The 18,690-nt window shown below is 34.9% G+C and overlaps 1 protein-coding gene across 3 annotated transcripts in view; it reads left to right on the plus strand.

The window, feature by feature from the left end:
* The window catches only part of LOC126738661 (transient receptor potential-gamma protein), a 298,445-nt gene that overhangs the window by 134,210 nt on the left and 145,545 nt on the right, over positions 1 to 18,690 (plus strand). For all 3 annotated transcript variants that reach the window (XM_050444089.1, XM_050444091.1, XM_050444090.1), the window contains exon 3: positions 4,557 to 4,723. In XM_050444089.1, coding sequence (XP_050300046.1) covers positions 4,679 to 4,723 — 45 coding nt within the window. In that variant the 5' untranslated portion in view covers positions 4,557 to 4,678. The remainder of the gene's footprint in view (positions 1 to 4,556; positions 4,724 to 18,690) is intronic.

Below are 18,690 nucleotides of genomic sequence, written 5' to 3' on the forward strand. Positions count from 1 at the left end.
TGGCGCCGTCCGCATGGAACCCGTTATGCTGAGACATGCAAGACGTTGGACTCTGTCCAGTTGAGCACGAATTTTCGCTTTCTCCGTACATGGCCACCAAACGATAGCCCCGTATGTGAGGAGAGGTCTCACAATGCGCGAGTAGATCCAGTGGAGGATCTTAGGAGACAGACCCCAGGTATTGCCGAAAGCTCGCCTGGAGGCCCATAGCGCGCACGTGGCCTTCTTTATTCTGGTGTCTGCATGATCGTACCAGGAGAGTTTGGGATCTAACTAGATTCCCAGAAATCGAACTGTCCTGGAGTAATGCAGCTGCACGCCACCTAGAGATATAACAGGGGGCGTGCCAAAGTTACGTCTCTGCTTTTTGGGGTTAATTAGTATAAGTACATTATAGAACTTTCTAAATCGGAAGTTACGGAAATATCTTGAAAGAAACTCTATTTTGATCGTTTTCTGATAACTTTTCGCAGCTTAGAGCCTTAAGGCTATGAAAATGCAGATATTTAATTTTGCTGTTAGAGGTTCAATCAGAATTTAAATTTCCGTGACAAAACCACTTACACGGAATAATAGCTGAAATGTCTAATGGTCCAGAATTTGCCTCTTTAAAAACAAAAGGCTGTCTAGCTGGTAATTGAGGTATATTGGCTACTGAAGTAACGATTTTCTCTGATGTTAATTATGATTGGGTAAAAAAACTCACCAATTCTTTATTGTATTATATTTTTTATTGCACGATCGAGGTACTAAATAAGTAACGTGAGCAAAATTAAATATGCGGATGTCGCAAGTGAACCACTGGAATTTACTCTTGATTATCAAAATTATAGAAGGTTGGGAAGAAAATACTTATTGACGAGTAAAAGCATTAGAACTGTAAGGTGTGAAAAAGATACCAGATATCAAAAAGCAGAAAATCAATTCAAGTTTGGTTGGCCTGTTTTCCTTCTAAGATTTTTTTTTCTTCCTTCTCTCTATTTAATCAGAGAAACTATTATTAGGCCTTTAGCAACTAAATTCAGGCAAGCAGGATGGAACAATCCTCAACATCACAATCACATCTCAAGCAATCTGCACCAGATCACTGCATTCTTCTTCAGTGAACACAAATTTGATCACTTAATATAATTCTGTTGCAGTACACTTTAACTCATAAAACTTATTTGTTGGTACTGATTGGAATGAAGCTATTGTTCACAACAATGTGAATGTATTGTAGCGATATTGTAAACACAGAAACACCACCTGATTGTCCTGCATTATGGAATGACACCAGTGACACACCGCATGACTTGTTTTTTGAAGGTGGTAGACAATGGTACAGTGAAAACATCTTGTCGAACTTGCATTGGCTTATTTATTTAATGTAACACGACGTTTCGGTTGGTAAGTATCTCCAACCGCTATCAAGTGTAAACTGACAGCAAACTACTATTCTATAGGCTTATATACTAGATGTGTGCAGCGATGTGGAAAGGAAAGTCATCCGTGAAAAGAGTTGGGGGGAGGATACGCCTCTCTCTAGATCCTACACTGTCCTGAGAGTAGAGGCTTCCAGATGTTGGGTACATCGACGCTTGGCTGGCTGAAGATCCCTTCATTCTGTGAAATGAAAACAGCCTCTACGAACTTCCTCTTCCGCCAGTGCTGTTCCTTGTGCAGAATCTTGGCTTCTGACCAATGGATATTGTGTCCATTATGCCACGCGTGCTCTGCTATTCCGGATTTGGAAACCTCTCCTCTTTGGGTCTAGCTGCGATGTTCCTTCGCTCTGACTTCTAGGGGGCGCTTCGTTTCACCTATGTATGAGTCACCGCACTCACATGGGATCCGGTAGACGCAATTTTTGGTATCCAACAGGCCATCTGGTTTGGTCTTTGATACCACGCTTCTGATAGTGGTGCTAGATCTAAAGGCAGTTCTAATATTGTACTTGCGTCGGATTTGTTCCGATGTACTCCTAATGTAAGGTATGGGTAGAAGTCTGGTTGTCGTGGTGACCTCGTCTCTGATTTGATTTGGACGCGTCCTTTGGATGGTCCTACTTATTAGCTTCTTTGGATATCCATTCTGTTGTAGGTCTTTGTAGATGGTATCCACTTCAGTCTTGTCCTCGTCGCTTCTACAGATGGTTCGAGCTCTATTGTAGAGGGATCTTATGATGCCTACTTTGGTGGTTGCAGGATGGTTGGACTCATAGTGAAGATACTGGCCCGTGTGTGTTGGTTTTCTATAAACTGAAGTTCGTAGATTTCCACCGACCTTTTTAACGAGGACATCTAGGAAAGGTAGAGCTGAGTCCTTCCCTGTCTCCATCCTGAACTTGATTGTTGGTCTGAAGTTGTTGAGGTGAAGCAGAAACTCCTGACGTGCTTTTTCCTCTTTGTCCCAGATGATGAAGGTGTCGTCCACATATCGAAGCCAGAGCTTGGGTTTGCAATGGGAGGCATCTATTGCATGTTCCTCGAACCATTCCATGAAGATGTTTGCTATTACTGGGGAAAGAGATGAACCCATCGGAAGTCCTTCGTCTTGGGCGTAGAATCTATCCTTGACCTGAAAGTAAGAATTACGAAGGCAGATCTCCAAAAGTTCCATCACCCCGTCCAGAGGCAGTGTGGTCCGAGTTGAGAAAGCTGCATCCTTGCTTAGTTTGTCTCGGATGATGTTAAGAGACTCTCCTATGGGTACATTGGTGTAGAGACTTTCGATATCAAAACTCACCAATCTGTCATTGGTCTCGACTTCGATCCCTCCAAGAAGGTCTACAATGTGGGCAGAGTTTCGCACGAAAGACGCTGCATTTCCCTGGATCGGTCTAATGATCTCCAAAAGGAATTTCGAGAGTTCTGATGTCGGCGAATTTCTAGAGCTCGTGATGGGCCGCAGAGGCATTTGCTCCTTATGAATCTTGGGTGGTCCGTATAGGTGTGGAGGTTCGCCTTTGTTCAAAACTTCCTCAACCTTGTTTCTGTAGGTTTCCAGGTCCATAATTACAGTTGCATTGCCCTTATCTGCAGGAAGAATTTTGACGTTCTTTTCACTTTTGAGATTCCTGAGAGCTGTTTCCTCTTCTTTGCTGATGTTCTGCGAAGGTTTTTATTTTTTAAGTGAGTCCAGAGCAACCCTTACCTCGTGTCGAAATTCATCGGCCTCAGGACGTGGTAGGTGGATTAATTCTACTGAAGACACTATGTCTATAAAGGATGGTTTTGAGGATATGGCGAAGTTTAGTCCTCTGTTTAACACCTTTTGTTCAGCATCGGTAAGGGTTCTTTTTGGCACATTAATGATGGTGGCGGGGAGGTTAGAGGTTGGTGCTGGTTAAGTCCTGTTGGTTCGTCTGGATTTAAGATTTTGGAGTTTTGAAAGGTGGCCTGCTCTTAGCTTTTCTCTTAGTTTCTGGCAAGCGAAGTCTATTTTGTCAAAGATTGGTTGATAGTCTTCCTCCAATGTAACTTCTTTGATTTGCAAGTTCGACAAGATGTTTTCACACCGCATAACGTCTCGAAGATTAGCTGGAATCTACCGGAACGTCGTTCTATCGAGTATATAAGTAGCCGCATCGCCGATCGCAGTAAAGTTCGGGATAATGGCGCGAGATTTAAATAGTTATAAATAAATACAGTAAAAATAAATGTGTCTAGTAATCGTGGGTGATCGTGTTTTCATAGTGAAGTGTGTAAATAAATTAGTTGACTATTTTCGATTGTTTTAATTTACACCTAATGAACAAGAAAAATGCTACATTATTCATTAAAAATGTACTAATTACATACTAATTAAGCTTTTTAATGATCTAAACGACTGGTATAAATTCCACTGATCTAAATGTTAAATATCACTTGGTATAAGTTTGATTTAGAGAACAGCAACATTAACGCGTCTTAACTCTGCCACACGTCGTGAATGAAATACTTTTGTTTATCTATCTGTAATTGTTTACAACTTCTGCAATTTGTTATGAACTTTTTTGGCACAATGTTCTAAACATTATTCATGATCGATTGAACTATACTACGTATTTTTCAGACGCTTAATATAATCTCCTAATTAATAATATTTAATACATTTTATGTAAAAAAAACGATTGGCGGCTAAGACATAACCATAGGTTTATTCAAAACAATAACCCTTAACACGAAAAAGTGCAATCATGAAACATCAACAAACAACAAACAACAGTAAAACATGAAATCAGTCAGAGAATACAGAATTTAAATATTATACACCCCTGAACATTCCCTAATATTCCTAATGAAACTCCTAAAAGACTTGACACAACTGGGGACCAGATTCCAAGCGTTTATGTCCCTGGAAAACCCGAAGTTCACTTAAGGTAAACAAGTTTGACAATTTAGAGGCCAGTTTACTCGAGCTCGTCTTCGTTTTAATTAACAATACACATTTCGTTCACGGAAGTTTCTGAGCCTTTTAAAAGATTTTAATGCTCTTTGTCGGGATTTATGTGTACAAAAGCGTCTGCATATTTGAACATTTTCATAAAATAAAAAAATTGTTTTCTCTTTCTGATTTTTCTTATTTTGTTTTAGAGAGTCCGGTGGAAGATGAGGAGGAGGAGGAGAAGGAGAAGAATAGCACGGCCTCCTCGCCCAAGAAGCGGGGAGGCGGGGGAGACACCTGTATCGACATTCCTAGATCTGACAACTATGCGATGATGAATTTGCTGGAGAAACCCCATATTGATAAGAAAGTTAAAGTAAGTGATTTTTCGATATGATTTGTTTCTTATTTAAGTTTTTCTTTTTAATTTATGTTTTTGCTCCACTTACAACTTACTCTCAACTAACTCTACAGTCCGTTTTTCTTAGTGCGTCTTTTAATTATTTCCTTCTTTCTTTTATATCATTTTTTTTGCTATTAATTTAACCCAATAGTCTTGCTCTAGTTAACTAATATTTTTCTGTTTAATATTTAACGTAAATAAGCTTTTAAGTTGGCATGCTCATACCAATTCTAGTAGGTCTATCAAAGTATGTTGATTAACACTAGTTAATTTTTATTGAGTCTGACATAATAAAATAATTATCATGCAACCCCTGTAACAAACTAAAGCTCTGCGACCTTGTGACTAACCAATTGTGATTGGCTAGAAAACAGGTTGCCATAGTAACTATGCCAGCCCTAATGTATCCATTTGACAGTTGACATGATATACCAGGGTCATTTGTGAAATATAATAAAAAAAACACTTCTTGTATGCCTGCATGCCTCTTAAATTTTTAGGAACACTTTTTTTGCACATGGGTGATTATTTATATCGGGATGGTACTGGATATTAAAGTCCTATTCATGTCCCATAGTGAGTGATTTAGTGCGTGATAACACCCTCTTCGTGATAAATTTTGGCTTTCCGCCACTCTTATTGAAAAATATATATCGAAATCTACCCATTTTGCAAAAAACCCGACCATTTTTCGTTAGTTTTGACAAAAGCCGCTAAACTGCAGAATTACCAAGGGCCGTATATATTTTAAGGCATAGTACTCGGTGACTCTCCAACCTTTTTCGAAAGGCTTAGAAATTACTCTCGTATTTCCTTCCCTGTACAGTTGCTCTTCAGTTTCAATGTTTCATAGTGGTGGGCTAATGTTGGATAAAAAATGAAAGAAACCCTATTGGCACTCATTATTTATAAATAAGTAGTGTTCATGTAACACTTATATACTTACAATTTGTTAACAACTACCCGGTAGAAGTTTCGTAACTTTATCACTTAATGTCGTTATGTGACATCACCGCCGGCGAATCAGCTATGCCGAAAAGATGCGCTTTCTTATTTGCTGATACTAAATTGCGAACATCACATTTGAACTGTCACTGGTTAAAGTCGCTTTCACACTAATAAACGTATTTTACTGAATTGTGCATTATTCGCTTATAAAGTGTAGACGTGTTTTTAAGTAAAATTGTCATTTTAACAGGTGACAGATGTCACTGAATATAAAAAGTGAAAAATATTCTTAAAAATAATTTACATTATTGCAGACATTAAAAGTATTGTCTTCGAAAAAAAGAATACTGACCATGAATGTCTGAAGAACGTTAAAAATTACACGTCGTTCTCTATTATGTAGACACGTGCCTTTAACTAAAACTGTCACGCGTCATCTTATTTTGACAGTTCGATGACACTTTTCAATGCATATGAAATATCAGAAATGCTCTAAATAAAATAATAGGACAATATAAGAGAATCAAAGGAGTATAATAACCTCAAATGCCTGGAAAATGTTAAAAATTACAGGTACGCTATTATAGTATATGCATGCCCTTAACTAAAACTGTCACTGGTAACCTCATTTTGACAGGTGACATTTCAATGATGTCTGTAACTCAATATGAAATGTTAAAGATGCCCTAAATAAAAAGGAAACTGAAAAATGTTAACAATTGCTTCAAAATGTGACAAAAAAAACAAGACAAATTAATTTAAATAGACATAATAAATGACTCTAAATACCTGGAAAACATGAAAAATTCCTCCAATATCTTGGAAAATGAGAAAAAATATTTTAAATCCAAAGTCATAAAAATAATTTAAATTATTCCAGGCATTAAAACTATTAATCAATGCCTCTGGAAAAAAATTATAAACACCCCGAATTTAAGAAAAACGTTAAAAATTACTCGTTTTTCGGTATGTTTTTTTTGTTTGTATTGAGTGACAGATGTCATTAAACTGGCACCTATCAAAATGTAGTCACACGTCACTAAACGTCAAAAAAAGAACACTGGAAAATATGAAAAACTGCTCCAAAATTTGAACAAAAACATGTCTCTGGAACAGGACTATACGACCCTAAATTCCTGGAAAACGTTAAAAATGACTTGTTTCGATTTTAGTGTACACGTGCCCTTAACTGAAACGGTCATTTGTCATCTCATTTTTGAATATGAAATGTCAACGATATTTTAAATAAAAAGAGGATTGGAAAACAAGAAAAATTATTTCAAGTCATATAAATAATTGAAATTATTCCATGTGTCTTAAAAAGGAGTATATATACCCTAAATCCTTGGAAAGCATTTAAACATTACTCATTTTTCGCTATTGGAGTGTAGACATGCCCTTAATTTAAACTGTCAGTTTTTATTATTATTATTTTAATTTGTTATTTTTTTATGTTTATTTAAACGAATTTTTTTCTTCTAAAATCTTAATTTTTTTACTGTTTTTTCCGATAGCAATTTTATATTTGTTGATAATTTATATTTTTAATTATTTTTTTTCTCTTGAGATTTTTTTTGTTTGTTTTTGTTTCTTTAATATTCGTGTTTTAATATTTTATTTCAAAATTATTAAAAAATGTTTCTTTTTTAGAAATTTTATTTTAATTTTGTTGAATTGTATTCACTAATTTATTAATTAAAAGAAAATACTTAAATAATTAATTTAAAATTTATTAGTAAAACACAACAAAGAAGAAATTTACATACCAAATTAAAAATAAGAATACAAAACAAAAGAGCAAACGATATTGTAAACACCGAAAAATTACCTGATTCTCTGTCATTCTTGAAGGTCATCGAATCTTCCGGAACCATGGTCAGCCGAGTATATAAGGAGCCGCGTGGGCGTGTGACTCTCACTTCAGTGTTTCATAGTGGTGGGCTAATGTTGGATAAAAAATAAAAGAAACCCTATTGGCACTCATTATTTATAAATAAGTAGTGTTTATGTAACACTTATATACTTACAATTTGTTAACAACTACCCGGTAGAAGTTTCGTAACTTTATCACTTAATGTCGTTATGTGACATCACCGCTGGCGAATCAGCTGTGCCGAAAAGACGCGCTTTCTTATTTGCTGATACTAAATTGCGAAAATCATATTTGAACTGTCACTGGTTAAAGTCGCTTTTACACTAATTGAAGTATTTTACTGATTTGTGCATTATTCGCTTATTAAGTGCAGACGTGTTTTTAAGTAAAATTGTCATTTTAACAGGTGACAGATGAATACTGAATATAAAAAGTGAAAAATATTCTTAAAAATAATTTACATTATTCAGGCATTAATGATTTTATTTTCACTATCTCAAAAGTTATCAGCAAAAATCTGTGAGGTTGACGTAGCGAGTTCCAACTGTCATGAAGCAAATTTTAAATAGTCATAACTCTTAGATTAATATTTCTAAAAAAATCAAAGTGTGTCTTGTAGATAATAACTTAATTTGTCTCTGTTTAAAACTTTAATACTGTAGATCCTCTACCAACAGAGATATCAGCTATCTTTTGTCAAAGCCTCTTATCGAGGAATATATTTTCTTTTAAGTGAGGTTTCAAAGACATTAGTTTTAGAATACTAGTACTTTTTATCAATATTTCAGGGCTGAACCTAGGGTAGAGTGCTCTAAACGTGCGCGGTCAATAAGAGTACGCACTCGTCGATTTTTGGAGCACGTCGTCGACAACAACAAGGTGTTAGTTCGTACTGATTAAGAGGAGTGTCTGCATGTTTCTTGTGCATTTTAAGCAAATAAACAGCGATAATAACGTTATTAGGTAAGTTTAATTTTATCTGTTTTGTTATTATATTTTGACATTTTGGATATTGTACACAACTGTAGTTTTCAAGAATTTCGCGGTCATATTTTGTCATGCTTACAATAAACCTTGAAGAATCGTATAAATCATACCGTTGTTTACAATTTCGAACCAAGATGGAGGCAGCACTGGCGCTTTTTAAAACATGCTCGTTTTATAAGAGTGCGCAATCATTAATATTGTAAGAGTACGCGCGTACTCTTACAAACCAGGTTTTTTGTTCTAACGGATTAAACGTATTTTTTCTTGTGTTTCAGCATGTCTGGCAGAAAACGAAGTTCTCAACGTGCTTTATGCTCACCGGCGGTTATGGAGGCAGCGAGACAGAGAATTGAAAATGGGGAAAGTAAAAGAAGCGTGGCAAAATCCTTAGAAATGGCGGAAAGCACGTTAAGAAAAAGGCTAAAAAGGACAACTGTAGCTTCAAAACTGGGAAGATTCGACATTACCTTAACAGCAGAAATGGAAGAAGAGTTGTGTAATTATATTAAAACAATAGACAACATGTTTTACGGGTTAACTTCTAGAGCTCTAAGAAGTCTAGCATTTGAGTTCGATGAAAAAAACAAATTAAAACATCGTTTTAATATTACTTGCAGGCAAGGGCTGGCTGCGTGGATTTTTAAAACGGCACGAAGATGTTACATTAAGGCAGCCCACCGCTACAAGCGTCGCCAAGGCTGTTGGGTTTAATAAACCACAGTGTGAGCGGTTTTATAAAAACCTCTCGGAGTTAATGAACAAATATAAATTTCGGCCATGTGCAATTTACAATATGGACGAATCGGGATTTTGAACTGTCCCAAACAAGTCCCCTAAAGTTTTCTCTACAAAAGGAAAAAGGTGTGTCAATAAGAGATCAAGCGCAGAACGGGGAACCAATGTTACTGTTGTATGTGCAATGAGCGCTAGTGAACAATTTATTCCTCCCGCATTTATATATCCACGTAAAAGAATGGAGGCAGAACTTTTGGACGGAGCTCCGCCATCTTCAATTGGAATGGTATCTGATAGTAGTTTCATCAATCAGGATTTGTTTGTTGATTATGCCACACATTTTCGAGATCATGCTAAGCCAACAAAGGAGCAACCAGGACTAATGATAATGGATAACCACACTTCCTATTGTTCTATTGCAGCAGTTGATTTTTTTCGACAATATAACATTATCGCATTAACACTTTCTCCTCATAGTAGCCACCGTATGCAGCCACTTGACCATGTTTTTTAGCCCGTTAAAAAAGTTTTATTCCAACGAGTGTGAAAAATGGTTGACGAACCAGGGCGGGTAATTACGGTCTACCAAATTGCTTCAATATTTGCACCTGCATATTTTAAAGCTGCTACTTTAACGAATGCGATTGAAGGTTTTAAAGTGACAGCAATATGTCCCTTTAATGATGATATATTTACCGAAGCTGACTTCATGGCCACTTTAGTCATAGAACCTGAAAATTCTGCGACAGCTACAGTAGCTACGCAAGTAGAAGCACCAAACATTCAGTTAGAAGTCGCTGATAACTCAACATCTAAAATCAATATTCAACCTCATCAAATCTCTGAATAAGCCTCTGAAAATGCTTCCAAAGTTCTTAACAGTCCAACTGTTGTTCTTGAGAGTTCCACTACTAAGAAAAATTCACCTCAGCCTACAGAGCTGGTTTCCAACACATCTGAAATCATTTCAACTTTGGAACAAACAGTTGCTGTAGCGCCAGAAACCAAAACATTTGATTTATCGAACACTCCTGGAACATCATTAACTTATATTAAATTAACAACAATTTCTCCATTACCCAAATCAATTACGTTCAGGTCAACAAGTCGCAGAAGCAAAAAGTCCAACTAATATAAGGACCAACTACTTGAAGAAAAAGAGAAAAAAAAACCGAAACCCATAGTCAAACTAGATATGGGCGATAACCTACCACCACCACAAGAGCTTTCGGAAGAGAGTTTAAAAAGAAAATGCGCTGTGAACCTCAGACAGGCAAACAAGACACCGAAAAATAGAAAAGCTGTTTTGAAGAAACCAAAATCGCCACCTCGTAAGAAAATGTGGAGCTGTCCAGGGTGCAACAAACATTTAAAGAACCTGTTACAGAAGACTGGATTGAGTGCATATTGTGTGCTGAATGGTGGCATGAAAAATGCGGTGCCTACTAGGGTGACTACTTATTTTGTTGTTTAAGTATCAACATTCATAATAAAAAAATATATATTTTCAACGCAATTCGTTTGGATTTTTTACCTGATTAAACCTTAAGTGCGCACTCTTGAAGCACTCTACCCTAACTCATTAAATAGTGTTGAAAAAAAATGCTAAAATTCAACAAAAAAAAATTTACCAAAAATTAAGCACAAATTTGTTTATTAATGTCTAATAAACACATTAATTACATTCAAGTAAATAAATATTAATATTGATCACTTCCGCAACCAATCGTTCCAAAGTTTTGTAAAATACAAAAAAATCGTTTAGCCGGAACATGTCGTTATGGTACTCACGTGTATTTTTTTGAGCAGCGAAACACACCCTACCACATACAAAGACATACTAACGAGGTCATCTCGATGCAATAATGTCACTATATGGGGCAGGTCTGCGACGGGATCGACTTTTTTGCGGAAATACCCGATTAATTCATTTTACCCACTATGATTCACTTAACCCCGTTTGACGGTACTCAGCTGACCATGGTTCCGGAAGATTCGATGATCTTCAAGAATGACACAGAATCAGCTGATTTTTCGGTGTTTAAAATATTTTTTTTTCGTTTTCCAAGATATTGGAGGAATTTTCTATGTTTTCCAGGTATTTAGAGCCATTTATTATGTTTATTTAAAATAATTTGTCTTGTTTTTCACATTTTGAAGCAATTGTTAACATTTTCCAGTTTTTATTTAGGACATCTTTAACATTTCATATTGAGTTACAGACATCATTCAGATGTCACCTGTCAAAATGAGGTTACCAGTGACAATTTTAATTAAGAGCATGCATATACTATAATAGCGTACCTGTAATTTTTAACATTTTCCAGGCATTTGGGGTCATTATACTCCTTTGATTGTCTTATATTGCCCTACTATATTATTTAGAGCGTTTCATATGCATTAAAAAGTGTCATCGAACTGTCAAAATGAGATGACGAGTGACAGTCTTAGTTAAAGGCACGTGTCTACATAATAGAGAAAGACGTGTAATTTTTAACGTTTTTCAGACATTCATGGTCAGTATTCTTCATTTCCGAAGAAATTCTTTAAAATAAATACCTAAATTTACTGATATCTACAATCAACAAATCTCTAAACTTTAGGATTTTCATAATATTTCAATAATTATTCAAAAGTATCTGCCTTGAAAAAAAGGTCATGACTGAAGAGTAACTCATATCTTTGTTACTAAATGATCTACAGTATTAGTTTTCCGAACAGAGATCCACCAAATCTACCAAATGAAATTTTAATATTATAACGATAATATAAACACCGAGAAACCAGCTGATTCTCGGTCATTTTAAAAAGACGCAATAAGTAGTACACCGTCTTGGACTTTAGCGGGAACCTTCCGCAAGTGTTTTGCCGAATATATAAGGAGCCGCATCGCCGATAGTTTTCAGTTAAGTGAAGTAAAGTTTGGAATATTGGTACGAATTATGTTTACTATATAAATAAATATAGTAAACATAAATATCTCTAGTAGTCGTAAGTAATCTTGTTTCGAAAAATGCTACAAGAAGCCACGGCTTAAGACTAGTTAATATCTCTGTTGGTAAATGATCTACAGTATTAGGGACTTAAGCAGATATAAAGCTTATCATTATCTACTAAACACATTTTAACTTTTTAAAATAGTATCAACAGTCTAAGGGTAATGGTTATTTAAAATTTGCTTTACGTGAGTTAGACCTCACTGCATCAACCTCGAAGGTTTTGGCTTATAACTTTCGATCTACTAAAACTAAAATCATCAATTAAACACCATTCTATAAGTTATGATTTGTTTTCAAATATTTGTTATAAGTCTTTAAACCTTTGTAATAATTTCAATTATTATAAAAAATTTTCCCTGAAAAGAATGACACGACTAAACTAGAACATTGAAAACCATAATTAACTTGAATGAACAAAGTTGTTATTCATTTAAATGACAAAAAACCAAAGAATTAAACAGAAAAACCTTTTATTTTTAAAGACTAAAATAATCCAGCAATTTCCGTATATTATCAGCTTTCTCTGTCTCTCTCTGACTCCTTTACCTAATAAAAGATCGTAATTTAATAACGAGTAACCTTCAAACTTATTCTTTAATTAAGAGACTGCTACGCAGAAAAAAAGGGGTGACGATTATTGGGGGCAACAGTGAACTTAATGAAGTCAATCGGGAAATCGAATTATTTCCACGCGAAAAACTTTTATATTTTTCTCGTTTTAATTAATAATTTCAAGTACATAAAAATATTTTCCTCGGGAATTCCCTGGGATAAAGGAAAATTACATTTATCCTTTTTTTTTTTGTTAGTGTCCCTCACGAGCAGAGAGCGGTTCGGTTAAAACGTAACATCCGGCCAATTTTAAAAGACTTAAGAGTGTTTTCCCATTTGGAATAGTCGTCGTTTTTTTCAGTTGAAATAAAAAGAAATTGACAGTAAAATAAACAATTTTGTGTCGGTAGAGTTCTGTTTATATAGCGCCCAACTTTGCTGCTCCTAAAACAACTTTAAACGTAAACAAGGAGAGAAATGTTAGAAACCAACATATTAGTACAAGAATGATAAATGATGATAAATGCTGTTTTTGCACATGGAAAAAATAACAGAAAATAAGATTTATTTTTAATGGTTTTTTTTACTGTACCAATTTTTTTAAATTATTTCTTTTGTTTTTTACTTTACGTTTCATTTAATTTATTTTTTCAGTATTTTCCAAATGAAATATTTTTTGAATTTACGTATGTTTCATGCATCATGTCCCATACCTAAAGTCAGAACAGTTATCGAAAAAAAGACGACCAAACATTATTATTGAAGTTCACCTTACAAGTCACCTTATCTCTGAGAATTTTTATACACAGCAAAATTCCATTCATTCGTGTTTTTTATTGTTGGCTGGTAACCGCGTATTTTCATAGAAACTGTATGACATTTGTACGCCGAATAGATATTGTCAAGTGTGAAGTGTACGAGCAAAGTTGCGGCACAGCATAAAGAAACCAGCAGTCTCACTCCGCTCGAAAATGTAAGCGAACTAATAGCATCCTTAGCCATGCCGCGGCCATGTTCTCCGGATGCCGAGCTCACTGTTTATCGAACTGTGTTCATAGGTGTATCACCTAGTTCAGCGCCGTACTTAGTAACTATTTTGATAGCGTTTTTACAAAGCGTAGCGTTTTTTATAAAGACTTTTGTATTAAAAGAGGGGTATATCAAAAATTATTAATAAAGCAAAATAATTGACTTTGCCAAAGTTTTTAATAGCTGCAAATTTGGCTGTATAGCTTAAATAACATAATTAAGCATCAATAACTAGTTGCAGCAATGTAATATTTTTTTTTTGGATTCTTAAGGACATTATTTATATTTCTGCCATTTTAACAGTGTTGCCATATTTAAAAGAGTTGCAAAATTGTATACTTTTACTTTAGTTGGTAGTTAATAATATAACAAAAATTCGCAGATGTTAGAATTGTTTTGAATTGTTGCCAACTATTTGTCTTTATTTATTGGCCTAAGAGTTTCTATTTGTTTTAAAATATTACTTTATTTGTATAATTATTTATCCTTAAACTACTATGTAGTCAGATGTTAATCTAGAAGCGTACTATACAGGGTGTTAATTAAGTATGTACCATAAATTATTTAACAGGCGATTATTTGAGTAATTTTAAGACAAAAAGTTCATATGAACATAGGTCCGCAAGTTCTCTGGCGGTGTTATTTATAACATTAAGGAGCTAATTTACCCCTAACATGATTAAATTTATTAGGTTCAGTGTAATCTCGAACGGGACCTGAAGAAATATTTGTGGCAAAAAAATTGGGGCACCTGAATTTTATCCCATTTTTAATATCTTATTTGATTTACTCAAATACAAATACAACTTTTTCGTATCTCGCTTATTTTTCGAGAAAAAAAAAGTCCACTTAATTGCATATCCCTGGATCACACAAAGAATTTGGGGAAAAGTTTCATTTAGAATTTATTATTAACTAAGCAAGATACGAAAAAAATTCAAGAGACAGAAAAGTTTTATTTGTATAATCCACAGAACATAATAAAAATTGCACAAAAGTCAGTGGCGTATATTTTAGTTGTTTAACAATTTAATTTTAACACCCTGTATATTGAGAACGAAGAATTTCTGGACATATGTTTATATGAACTTTTTGTTTTAAAATTACTCAAAGAATGGTCTCTTAAATTAATGGTACATACCTAATTAACTTCCTGCACGTATTCTATATCGTCGTTGTTAGATGTAGAAATGCGATGTTTATTTTTGTTTAAATATTTTGTTAATGTATGAACTTTATGTATATTAAAAAATCAATATTTGTACTATGTAGGTATTTTTATTTTACAAGATAATAACATCTAAAAAAATGTTTAAGTCCGGCTCTAGCCAAGGCAAAAGCCGCGTGGACCGTAGCGAGTGTCAGCTGCATCCCTACTATAAGCAAAAATGCCTCGCCTGCGTTAGTACACATGCACCGAACTCGCTTATTCAAGCCAATGTATTTTTATTGAAGTGCGACTGCTGGTTTCTTTATGCTGTGGTTGCGGTTTTCACAATGGTAAAGTTAACGGAACGAGAAAAAATGGAAATTCTGTGCATGGTTGGGTTTGGTGATAGAACACGTACTCAAAGAGAAGCTGCTCAATTATTCAATGAAATCCATCCTAATCGTCCTCCGATATGTCAAAAGGTGGTCAGTAGAATAGAGGCTAAATTTAGAAAATTCGGTCATGTTAGAGATCTGCCGAAATCTGGTCGTTCTGCTCGAGATGAAAATGAACAACTTGACGTTTTGCTTTCTTTGGAAGAAAATCCATGCACTCCTCTGTCGCAGATTGGGGCAAATTTACACATGGCGAAATCTATAGTTCACCGAATAGTTAAAGAGTACAAATATCACCCCTACAAAGTTATTCCTGTGCAAGAGCTATTTGATGACGATTTCGATAGGCGAAATGAGTTTTGTGAACGCTTAGAAAACATGTGCATAATGTGCAATCTAAATAATAATTTAGTAACAAATATTATTTTTTCCGATGAAGCCACGTTCTGTTTGAATGGTAGTGTGAACAGGCAAAATTGTCGATATTGGGCAACAGAAAATCCGTATTGGATGATGGAGGTAAACACCCAGTACCCTCAAAAACTAAATGTGTGGTGTGAAATAGTGCGCGGAAGAGTAATAGGTCTCTTTTTTTTTGAACAGACTTTAACGGGACAAGTGTATCTCGATTTTCTCCAATTTTAATTAGTTCCAGCATTAACAGCTTTATTTCCAAATCCATTGGACCCAGACTATCCTGACGAAGAACTAATTTTCCAGCAAGATGGCGCTCCTCCGCACTATGTTGTCACTGTGCGTACTTTTTGGATGAAACCTTTTCCAATCGGTGGATAGGAAGGAGAGGACCCATCGAATGACCTGCTAGGTCGCCTGACCTAACATCAATGGACTTTTTTTTGTGGGGATACCTCAAGTCGAAGGTATTTGTTAATAGGCCAAATAATCTAGACGACTTGAAAGAGAGAATTCGCAGAGAAGTGCGCGCCATAACTCCAGAAATGATTGAAAATGTGCAACGAGACTTTATTGATGCCTTGGATTGCCTTGGATATTGTCAAGCCGTGAATGGCAACCATTTTGAACATTTAAATTAATTTTTGTTCTTTTTTTTATTTGTTACATGAATCGTCTTTTTTCCAATAACTGTTGACTTTAGGTATATGACATGATGCATGAAACACACGTGGAATTCCACGCGAAATTCAAAGATGAAATAAAAAAAAGGTGCTTTCTTTTGAAAAAATGAAGTTGATGGTCGTAATTTATTTTTAAGCAACCCTGTATATACAAACTTCACGTAGTTTTTGAAATGAATTCAAACCCTGGGGCGTGCGCCTGTTACCAATTTTAAACCTTTGTAAGTGTACCTTATATTAATCTTTAAATTCTTTTTTTTTCTGTGTCTGTTTGTCTTTTGTTCGGAACTATTTCCTTTTAGTACCCTCTGATGATGGAAACCACTGTGTCCGAAACATGTAGGGAATTTTAATATATATACATACATCTATTTTAATCGATCTATTATTATATAACGAAATGTTTAACAAATAAGTGGAGAGAGACTGAAGGATTTTTATTTTACCTCAACCTACGATTCCACTGCAAGTATGAACTATTTCTTCACTAACAATTTATTGTTTTAAACCAAACATTTTGACTTTGACTTTGAAGCAGTCCTTATGTAACAAGACCTTTTGCATTTTCCTTTTTGTGGAATCATCAACAAGTTCTTTTTTTTTCATAATTATGTCTAGTGTCCACTGATGACTTCGAGTATTCATTTAAGAAAAAACCCAAAAAAAGTTCTGGTGACCAAGGTATCCAAGACATGGGATAATTGTATGTATTTAATTTGAAATAAAACACAACCTTAATTTACGAGAGTATATTTTCGACTGACCTGAGATACAATAAATTCTGTAAATGCCGTCGGTTTCGAGCCGGCAAAAAAAAGTAACAAATAATAATACAGCTATGCGGTGTAATGTAAATAAACAACGAATATGGAACACCCTCCCCCAATAACAAAAAAAAACCATCAACCAGTCAAACATCAAACCTAACTGTCTTCTAAACTAAGACACTTGTAAACGATCCGGCATTTTAATTTTCCTACGTCTACGCAACACACGTCACTTTCATCACTATCTGATAAAACTACCACTTCATCTTCACTAGAGCTAAAACTATTATTATCAATCGAGGTAGATCTTGGAATTATGGTTGTATTTGTCTTATTATGTTCAGGCTGAAATGTTACATAATTTTTTTTTTAACTGGCTGAGGTGCCTCTTCCATTTTATTCCATCATCTACCTCTATTACGTAAGTTCTTCGACCAAGAATATCTTGAACAACGCCTTGACCCACTTTTGTCTGCATTTGGACGATAATCTTGAGCCCACACTTTTTCTCCAATACAAAATGATATGTCTCGAACCTTTTTAAAAATTTTCTCCATTTTATGCTGTTTATTTTTAATTACATTTTCGGTGGAAGGAAGCAATAAGTCAAATCTAGTGCGTAAAGAGCGACCAAAAATAATTTTGGATGGACATTCTTGAGTGGTTGTTTGAGGCGTATGGCGATATTGAAAAAGAAACGTATCTAAAATAAGTTGCAGATCAGTTTTATGATCTTTGTAACCTTTAATAAGCGCTCTTTTTTAAATTTTAACACCTGACTCCGCCAATCCATTAGTCTCTGGATGAAAAGGAGCACCCGTCTTGTGGATAATACCCAAACTCTCTAGAAAATAACTAAATTCAACAGACATAAAAGTTTGTGCATTATCTGTAGCTATTTCTTTGGGCAATTCAAACTGAGAAAATAACTTTCTTAGAATTTGTATTGTTTTAGAAGAAGACATATTTTGCACAATAAAACATTGCAACCATTTGGATGTGGCGTCTTCAACAACTAAAAATGTTTTATTAAACAATGGGCCAAAAAAATCTACATGCAAACGAGTCCAGGCATTTTTAGGGCAATCCCACATTATCAAAGAAGGTTTAGGTGAATTATCCGCATACATTGAACAAATTTTACATCGCCGAGCAATATTTTCGATACCTCGTCGATTTTTGGCAACCATACGTATGAGCAAGCTAAAGCCTTCATTTTGACAATGCCAATGTGGGTTAAGTGTAGCTCTTTCAAAATACTCGTTTGAAAACTTGAAGGTACAATTAAACGATACCGCCACATTAAACAACCGTGTTCAATAGATACTTCGTTTTTTCTTATAAAAAAGGTCTACAGAAGGACAAGGTTTAGGCCAGCCATTTTTAACATAAAAAAAACTTTGCTAAG

Source organism: Anthonomus grandis, chromosome 7 (genome assembly GCF_022605725.1).
Source record: "Anthonomus grandis grandis chromosome 7, icAntGran1.3, whole genome shotgun sequence".
NCBI lineage: Eukaryota > Metazoa > Arthropoda > Insecta > Coleoptera > Curculionidae > Anthonomus > Anthonomus grandis.